The following is a 10,503-nucleotide window of genomic DNA, read 5'->3' as shown; positions in this document are numbered from 1 at the left end:
ATTTTTTAACTCGGATGGTCCCTACTATTTAATTTTGTTACGAACTTGGTCCCTGTTTTACCTAAAAAGACTATTGTGCCCTTATTAATTTTTTTAATTAATTTTCTTGTTTGTGTACTTATGCTTTATATGTTTAAGAAAAATTAGTAGACCTCACATATCTGTATCTCCTCACCATCCTATCTTTCATCATTCTCAACTTCTATTTATTTTTCATCTTTAGTGATATCGACGTCTTCATCATCACTTCTTTTTTCGGTCCTTCAACTCCGTCGAAACAACACTACAACCCACTAAATATGAAGAGACAGTAGGTTATGGTATTGGTTCTCCAGAGTTGAAGTACCAAAAAAAAAAAAGACGGTGAAGACGTTGATGTTACTAAAGATGGAAAAGAAATAGAAGATGGGGAGGATCAGAGATGAGATGGTGAATGGTAAGACTCAAATTAAATTTCTCAAATGTGGTTTCAGGTTTACAGTGATAAGATACATATATTTGGGGTATATTAATTTTTTTATAAAAAAATAAATACATAAATAAGAAAATTAATTTAAAAAATTAATAAGGGAAAAATAGTATTTTTAGATAAGACAAAGACCAAACGCGTAACAAAAATAAACAGTAAGGATCATCCAAGTTAAAAAAAAAAAATTTAATTCAAAATAAACAGTAGAGATCATCCGATGAGATACAAATATGTGTGGTCTATTAATTTTTTTAAATATGTATAAAATAAATACATAGATAAGAAAATTAATTAAAATAATAAATTAATAAGGGCACAATAGTATTTTTAGGTAAGACGGGACCAAACGCGCAACAAAAATAAATAGTAGGGATCATTTAAGTTAAAAAAATAAATTAGGGACAAAAACCACAAATTCCCCCAAACCACAGGGACCATTCATGTAATTTAATTTTTAATTTTCATTTTGTTCATATTTGGGTAACTATTTTTTTGTACACATCTAGGTAACAAACTTGTTGAAAGAGTTCACATCTAGGATTTAACCTGCTATAGCAGATCATAATGGTCATATGTGAACACTTCCAAAAAGTTTGTTACCTACATATGTACAAAAAAAAGATAGTTACCCAGATGTGAACATACCTTGATAAGTCATATTCCCTAAACTTTCGGGGTGGAATTGTAAATAAATAATAAACTAAAGGGGAGATTATAAATATATAATAGAATTCGTTCTTTAAATAAATTTAAAAATAATATCTAATCGTGAATGACTAGTACGATTGATTGGCTGTCCTATTATTTTACAAGTAGCGTAGTGGTAGGTAATACTTACAAGTGGCCCATTTAGATCAACCAATCGATTAGTCCAACGTGTTTCAATCTCCCACTTTTAAATTTTTAATCTTTTTTCTGTGCCTTCTTATCTTCATATTTCCTTTTTTCCCCAAGGATATTCAAGATACCCAACAATGGCGACTTCACTCCCACCTCTTCTTCTCCTTTGTTTCTTGTTTTTCTCTTGTGTATCTGTGACTGTCTCCACTAAGACGCGATCAATCGATCAAACAAAGACTTATATCATCCACGCTTCAAAATCTGAGAAACCTACCACGTTTTCCACTCATCATCGGTGGTACTCCTCCATCGTCGGATCTGTTTCGACGTCTCATCAACCGTCTGACATCCTTTATACCTACGAACGCTCTGTCAACGGATTCTCTGTTAGGTTGACTCGAGCTCAGGCTGCCAAGCTCCGTCGTCTCCCGGGGATACTCTCTGTGATCCCTGATCGCCGGAGAACGCTTCATACCACGCATACACCTAGCTTCCTTGGTTTGGCGGATACTTTTGGTATCTGGCCGAACTCGGAATATGGTGATGATGTTATTGTTGGAGTGCTTGACACCGGGATATGGCCTGAACGAGGGAGTTTTTCAGACGAAGGACTACCACCGATTCCGTCTACTTGGAAAGGTAGTTGTGAAACCACGTCGGATTTTCCTGCGACGGCATGTAATCGGAAAATTATTGGGGCTAAGGCATATTATAGAGGTTATACAGCAAGTCTTGGAAGCCGGTTGAATGAAACTGGTGGTACTCTTTCTCCTAGGGACACGGAAGGTCATGGAACTCATACGGCTTCTACGGCTGCCGGAGCGATTGTGAAGGATGCCGGATTTTTTGAGTTTGCAAGAGGTGAAGCCAGAGGTATGGCTACTAAGGCTAGGATTGCTGTTTATAAGATCTGTTGGAGCGAAGGCTGTTATGATTCCGATATACTTGCCGCCATGGACCAAGCCATCGATGATGGTGTAAACATCATCTCTTTATCGGTAGGATCTTCTGGTTATGCTCCTCAGTACTACCGAGATTCCATTGCTATCGGATCTTTTGGAGCGATGCAACACGGTATTCTCCTTTCCGCTTCCGCAGGAAATTCCGGCCCTGATCCTTATACTGCAACTAACATCGCTCCTTGGATTCTTACGGTCGGAGCTTCCACAATCGACAGAGAATTTCCGGCAGACGTTGTTCTAGGTGATGGGAGGGTTTACGGTGGGGTATCTCTTTACTCCGGTTCAGGACTTGACGACACTCAGTATCCTCTAGTTTACGCAGGGGACTGTGGTAGCAGATACTGTTACTCCGGACAACTAAACTCCACACTAGTCGCCGGCAAAATCGTGATATGCGATCGTGGAGGCAACGCCAGGGTTGAAAAGGGAAGCGCCGTTAAAATAGCCGGAGGCGTCGGAATGATCCATACAAACTTAGACGAGAACGGTGAAGAGCTTCTCGCCGATGCGCATCTCCTACCTGCAACCATGGTTGGTGCCGCAGGTGGAGATAAGATAAAAGAATATTTAAAATCCAATCCGACTCCAACGGCGACGATTGTCTTCAAAGGAACAGTCATCGGTACATCACCATCAGCACCGCGTGTGGCTTCATTCTCAAGCCGTGGGCCAAACTACCGCACGGCGGAGATCATCAAACCTGACGTGATTGCTCCCGGCGTTAACATTCTAGCCGCTTGGACCGGGTACACCAGCCCGACCGATTTGGATATCGACTCTAGACGGGTTGATTTCAATATTATATCAGGTACATCAATGTCGTGTCCTCATGTGAGTGGCCTAGCCGCATTGCTTCGTAGGGCCCACTCGACTTGGACACCAGCTGCTATAAAATCTGCACTCATGACCACCGCTTATTATTTAGACGACACCGGAAAGAATATTACCGACCTTGCCACCGGCGAACAATCCACACCGTTCGTTCACGGATCAGGACACGTGGATCCAAACAGAGCCCTTAATCCAGGTTTGGTATACGACGCCGGAGTCGATGATTACTTGTCCTTCCTTTGCGCCATTGGATACGACTCCAAGCAAATAGCTACTTTTACAAAAGATCCAGTGGATTGCAGTGCCGGAAAGTTCAGTAACCCCGGCGATCTAAACTACCCATCTTTTTCTGTTGTGTTTGATTCCAAAACCGGCGGAGTTGTGAAGTACAAGAGGGTTGTGAAGAACGTAGGGAGTGAGGTGGATGCGGTTTATAAGGTGAGAGTGAGTGCTCCACAGGGGGTGGAGGTGGTTGTGTCGCCGGCGAAGCTTGAGTTTAGCGAAGAGAAAAAAGAAGTGGAATATGAGATCACTTTCAGCTCCGGTGGTGGTGGAAGTGCGGTGTTTGGCGCCATTGAATGGAGCGATGGAGTGCACAATGTAAGAAGCCCGATTGCCATCCAATGGAAGAAGAGTTATGGGCAAATGAGCATGTAAATTTGAATTTGGCATTCTTTTTCTAATGCTGAATTGATCATGGAGGTTTCGGACATGGTTTCCGAAATCTTTTTGGGAAAACAAGAGAGATGGATTGTTGGGGTTTAACGTTTAAGGTTGGGTTAGTTGGTAAGTTGTTGGCGTCTGTCGGCGTCCGTAACTTTTTATTTATTATTATTAAAGTTTAAGTTGGGTTTTAATTATACTAATAATAATGTATCAATTGCTCTCTTGTATAAATAGCAAAACAAGTTCAAAAAAAAAATGTTTTCAATGATGTTATTCAATTTAAGGTTTACTTCTATATTGTTTGAGAAAACATCATTAACCAAATATAGACAATGTATTTTAAGATGGACAAATACAAAGCCAAATATCGCGTCTCTCTACGTTGGTTTTGTGTGTAGATATTGAATTTTTATTCTTGGCTTTGGCCCAATTCTAATGATAGGGTTTGTTTATACAGTTTAGTTGGTGCACCATTTCTAAAGACCGGTTTGGTGCTTCAATATCCTTTATGAGTTTTGTAGTTCATGGTTAGAGTTTTAATAAAATAACCTTATTGAATGTGTGACATTTCATGCTCCAACAAAATAACCTTATTAAATCGGAAAAAAAAAATAATAAACATCCATAATAAAACCAAAGCATACTCCAAATTAGTGACAATCTTTTGTCATACTTGTATTAAATCTCTTCCAACAAAGCTTTCCCAAACCTATCATAAAAAATGTAAGATCTCAATTGGTAAAAAAATCATACTTAAGCCATTCGTACAGTTATACAAAATACGTTTTACCTAGATTTGGGTCCACATCCGCCTTCCTAAATCGCCCCCTTGTATCTTAAACTACAACCAAAATGACATTAAAATCAACTATCGTCCAGATAACATGATGTTCCACTTCCATCTCTATAATGGAATGTGTAAGTATACTAATTATTTGCAAAGATGGAATCACAAGACCGACCATGTTGAGAACATCTTTGGTCTGAACATGGGATAGGAGAAGATGTTGATGAGCTTAAAAGATCATACAAGGTAATTGGAATCTATTAAATAGAAAAAAAAAACATGCATAGTATCAATACTACATCACCGATCTTAAAAAGTCAACCATTTTATTCTGAATATTTGGTTATAAATCCCTTATGGCTTTTTATTCTAGCATTTAATTGGCTTCCAAAGTCTTCCACCAGAAGAATAGTTTATATAGTAGTTTGAAAATGGGGCATGATTTGGGTAAGAAAATGATAAAAAGTTTTTAGATTGTTGATACCATTTTTGAAGAACCCAACTAAAACAAAATCATTAAAAACAATCATTGCAAGTGCATTTCTTTCTTTTAGCCCAAATATCAACACATACCTTGTTGAGAGACTTGAAATGTTGTGACTGAAGGATAGACTTAGGAATAGAAGGTGTGGAATGTTTCCTTGACTTCATGCACAAAGTGTAATTAGGAGATTTCCTGGTGTAAAAATTCTTGGTTCTTTTGGAGTTTAAATCGTTTGATTTCATCTTGTTTGAGCCAGTAGCAGATTTTGTACCTAAAGATGTTGAAATTTTGTTTGTTGATGTTGAATTCCAAAAGTGCTCAATCTCTGAGTTAATAGGCAAAATTAGACAAATCAAGTGCTTCATGTTTCTTGTCTGAAGTAGTATCGAAAAGATATTTTTTTCCAATTAATAACGTATTCTTTGCTGAAAAGTGAAAACCCAAAGCTACCTAGTAAGAAAAACCAAATACATAATCAATTAAGCACCAAAACACGACTTTTTGTCAATATAAGCAGAACTTATGTATGATTGCACTAATGAAAATCTAACAACTCATATCTTCTGGTTGTCGACATAACTTCTTTACCTAGGAATCATGTATAAGGGAGATGTGGATACTAGTTGGTATGATAATCTCAGAAATCTACAGAAACGTTGTTCTCATGGGAAGCCCAGATAGAGGAGCATTAATGTACAATGCATATTCAACATATATCTCTGGTGTTTTATCTTCAACGATGTTACCCGTATCGGCTGCATATTCAGCCAAATTTACTTATAAATCTTACATATAAATACTTTCTTGGTGGGGGCATGGATAGATTTTGTTGCTCACGTTCAAGCACATGAAGTAAGTTTACCGAATTAGTCATAATTTATTTCCTTCCTTGACAAAAAGAAAACTTACTGATGATTAAAAAAATATATACTCTGTATTTATCCTATTATTATCAAAAATGAAAAGCTCAGGAGTGAATTCTTTAGAAAATATGTCTCTCATAAATTACTGGTCCCATGAATTCCTACGAAATTGAATAAACAATGAACTCTGTAGATACCAAAAGTGGTATTAGGGTTTCCTAAACGATAATTCAAATTAAATGATAGGAATTGCAAAGATATTCACCTGGATTACTGGAATTATTCGAAGGTAAATGACCTTCTAACTTTTTGATTCCGTAAGTAACCAGAAAACTGATGTCTGTCACACCCCCGAACCAGACGACGAAAACGTCTTGGGGCTCGAGTGACTTTAACTTGGGATATCATCACAATGTATATAATTGAAACAAGACAAAATCATCATCATACATATCACAATACAACCAACATTGTTTACATCAAGTATAGTATCATAAGTTACATGCCAAAATAATCAATGTATGATGATAACAAAAATTCAACAAATTCCACATGTTCTTGAAGATCCTTCCACTTAATGATTCCCTGAGAATACAAGTTATTTTGAAAACGTCAACATATATAATGTTGGTGAGTTTATAAGCATGTTCGAATGAAAGTTTTGTATTGTTAGTAAAACACCAGAAAATCCGATATTTTTTAAAAAATTGTTTGAACGTGATGTGTCAAAATCAAGTATTAATGCATGTGTGTTTTTTGTTTTTGTATAATAAGATGCAATCCAGATAAAAATCATGTATTTCCTGTTGTAAGTAAAAAATAGTGTTTAATTGTGTGTTTCTCCAGAAAATCCTATATTTTCTGTTTATAAGAGTGTTGCGGTCTCAACCCTAAGACCAAATATCAGTGTATGTATGTTTTTGTATCAACAAGTATTATAGGTTTTCCTTAAAATCGTGTTGAAGAGAATCTCTAAGTGAGCCGTTTTAACCATACTTGATTTATGACGAATTCGCATGTCGTGACGCTTTCAGGCGTCGACTTGATTAAGGTAAGGTTTGTCACCCTAGATCGGCCTAGTCTAACTGTAGCGAACAGTTCAGGTGTGGGGAGTCACCCCGTATAGATCTATACACAAACTCCTGCTCTCCCTCTAGGAGACTCTAGTTGTAACTACAGGCTACGATCGTACACTCTAAAGGTGTCAACAGACATATCTTACTAGATCCTTAACTGTGTTCACGCGAGTATGATATCATGTTATGTATAATGTTTTTCTGAGTGCGATTTATATTTGAAAAGTCCAACGAGTAGTGTGTGAATGTATGAGGCCCAACAGACATGTAGGGGGACCACTAAGGCCCAATAAACATGTAATGCATAGTAGAGGCCTAATAAGCATGTATATAGGCCATAAAGGCCCAATAAGCATGTCTTGTACATTCTGGACCTAATAAGCATGTAAATGGACCCTTAAGGCCCAATAAACATGTAAGATAAGTATTAGGCCCAATAAGCATGTAAAGTGGCCACGAAGGCCCAATAAACATGTACTATGAGTATTAGGCCCAATAAACATGGAATCGATGTATTTTGTTTGTTTGTTATAATGTTGTTCATTTTAGCTTGATGGTTTACCAAAATGACGAAAAAGGCCCGCTTTTTGTAATAAATACATTTTTGGCCCATTAAGTCGTAACTCTACAATTTAGGCTTATTTTTAGTAAGTTTAGGTCCCTTAAGACCAAAAATATACATTTATAGGCTATTTCAAATAAAATGACATTTTTTAGCCCACTTTGGTTAAAATAATATTTTTGGCCCAATATTATGAAAATTGACATCTTCGGCCCAATTATCTATAAATTGACATTTTTGGCCCAAGTATATATATTGATATTTTCGGCCCATTATTGCAAAAATTTACATATTCAGCCCATTTTTGATAAAAATGACACTTTCGGCCCAAGTTTTGTGAAAAGAACATTTTAGGCCCAATTTCAAATAAAGTGTCATTTTCAGCCTATAAAAACCGTAAGTTACATTTTTTTGCTGAATTTGTGTTAAATAACAATTCAATCCATACAAATCGAAATTCTTACAAATTAGGCCGCAAGAAACCGTAAAGGCCCACATTAAGGCCCATTATGCAAAAACTTACATTTTTGGCCCTTTTAACACTAAGAATATCATAAGGACCCATTTTTGTATAAATTTGACTCTTTTAGTCCTTATGAAACCGTAAATGTCATAAGAGTCTCAACTTTTTGTTTATTTGGCAAAAACAGTCGTTATATAAGATTTTGTTTAGTTTTTCAACAACTTTAACATGTTTAACACTTTCATCTTTTTAGAATGTTGCTTAAAGTGTTTTAGTTTACAAATCTCACCAGTTTTTGTTGGAGTTTTCGAGATCTATAGTGTTTCATCACATTTGCACAACTTATAACAAGAAAAACACACATAAACATGCACAATACATAGATCTATCACATAAGCAACTTGTATTCTCCCCCAAAACATATTAAAACCAAAAACAAGGGGTATGAACTCACTTTGGGCTGTTGTTCTCGGTTTGATGAAGATATGGAAGGAGATGATGTGGTTTTCGGCCTTGAGTGCTTCTTTAGAAGAAGTTTTGAAACTTAGATGGTCCTAGAAAGCTAGAACATAAATGAAGCCACGTAAGGGAGTGTTCTTAGCTTAAAAATAAAAATCAATAACTTATGTATGATGGAAAATTACCAAGAGTGATGAACTTGATGCAATCCCCTTGAAATCACACACCAAAGTCACGAAATCTTAAGGAGTAATAGGAAGTTCTTGAGAGAGATTTTGAAAGAAAAATGAAGGTGGTAAGGGGTGTGTGTTCGGTCGAGACTAAAAGAAGAGAGAAAGAGAGGAGAAAGGTTAGGATGTGATAGATGCCTTGAGACATGAGATTAGTTGTTTACTTGCAGGGTAATTAGCATGGAAAATCACTATGTAATTATGAGGTGGCACCTCATATATCCACCCATTTTTTTATAGGCCGAGAATAGGCTAAGAAAAGTGGAGATGAAATGGTTTGGGCCCTTTCTTAGCTTAGTTCGAAATTATGAAGCCCAATAATATTTTTCAGCCCATTGGCCCCAATTAAAAGGGTTTACGACCCAATAGGGCAAATGAAATCATTTATGGCCCAACAAGGCCTATTAGAGATAATGTGACAATAGTCAAATTCGGGTCAAGTCAAAGTCAAACAAAGTCAATAAGTTAAACCGGACGACTCAATTAGCTCTTGCGTATTAGGGTTTACGTGGTGTATTTACTAAACAATCCGCTATTTTAATGAGATTGCATCATTTGAAAAATCCATGTGATTGAATTTTTCCTAAGCCTTAAATGCGGTAAACAATGAACCAAAGCGATAAAACATAAATGCACACTCATCGGGAGTATGTAAGACATTAAAACATGGCTTAATGAGGTTTACGGACCTTTCATTATGAAGCCGGACACTCAAAAAGGGCATAAACGAAACCTCTCTCAATCGTTTTCACTCTATCTCTTTCTATTTGAAATCTCTCCCAAATCTCTCTCAATGGTTCTCGTAACTTTTTGAAGTCATTCGGGTCATTCCGACCTTTAACCGGGTCAAAAACCGCTTAAAACGGGGTTAGAACGAGTAAAATACCCTAAAAGAACCGAAAACCCTTTGTAGGGCCGAAGCTCTTAGGGCCGAAATCTTTGGACCAAAAGCAGCAAGAACCGAACCCTCTTGGTCAGACCCGAAGGCTGCTGAACCGAAACTAGGAGGACCAAACTGTAACGCCTGTGTTTATGGGCTTGCCATTTTTAGCAATGTAATGGTCTAGGTTAACCTTTGTAACCCGTTTTGAAATAATAAGATTGTATTATTTGAGTATTATGTGTTTTGTGCTTAATTGCTTAATTATGTGGTTTGATTAATTAAGAATAAAAATAAGCGTCAAAATTTAAGTGTAAATTAAACTTGATATCTTTAGATAATGTTGTAGTAGTTGAAACAAGGTTTCCGGAGATATAAAGAATGCCGAAATCCGAGTTATAACGAGGAAGTTATGACCTGTCGAAGTTTCACGACAGAACCGGCAATGCTGGATAACGTAAAAAGTGAGATTTACGTTAAAACGATATTTAGCCTTAGTGATCTAAACGAGAATCGAAGATCTCGTTGTTAGTATCAAAGCGATAAAAAGTTAGGCGAGAACGGACGTCAAACGAAGAAGTTATGAATTTATAATGAAAGTTTCTGTCCCGGCCTATTAAAAATAAATAATAAAAATAAATTCAAAATTAGCCGACGGAGTCTAAACGAAAGTTGTAGAGCGTAGTCTCACCTTTCCGTGGATATAACGAACGTCAAAAACGGAGTTCGTATGAAGAAGATATGAATTTCTGAAATTTATTAATTAATTTGTATTTATTTTTAATTGAAAATTCGGAAGCATTATCCGAAGACGAGTCACAGCTCTGATCCGAGGTACGCGCCGTGTACTCGAGTACGCCCCGCGTACAGCCAAAGTGTCGACACTTCGGATGACGCATGCAATGACGTATTTCGGAGGCAGTACGCGTTG

The 10,503-nt window shown here is 36.9% G+C and overlaps 1 protein-coding gene across 1 annotated transcript; it reads left to right on the top strand.

Moving 5' to 3' along the window:
* The first annotated feature begins 1,387 nt into the window (after positions 1 to 1,387).
* LOC145045385 (Subtilase family protein) lies at positions 1,388 to 4,046 on the top strand. The gene has a single exon (XM_078993724.1). The coding sequence runs from the start codon at positions 1,444 to 1,446 to the stop codon at positions 3,757 to 3,759; it is 2,316 nt and encodes a 771-aa protein (XP_078849850.1). The 5' UTR covers positions 1,388 to 1,443; the 3' UTR covers positions 3,760 to 4,046.
* The last annotated feature ends 6,457 nt before the right edge of the window (positions 4,047 to 10,503 follow it).

This window comes from Lactuca saligna, chromosome 5 (genome assembly GCF_052625555.1).
Source record: "Lactuca saligna cultivar CGN05327 chromosome 5, ASM5262555v1, whole genome shotgun sequence".
Classification (NCBI taxonomy): domain Eukaryota; kingdom Viridiplantae; phylum Streptophyta; class Magnoliopsida; order Asterales; family Asteraceae; genus Lactuca; species Lactuca saligna.
This window is presented reverse-complemented; position numbering and strand designations above follow the sequence as displayed.

Excerpts from the sequence above, each read along its gene's own strand:
- LOC145045385 (XM_078993724.1), top strand. The coding sequence starts at position 1,444 with ATGGCGACTTCACTCCCACCTCTTCTTCTCCTTTGTTTCTTGTTTTTC.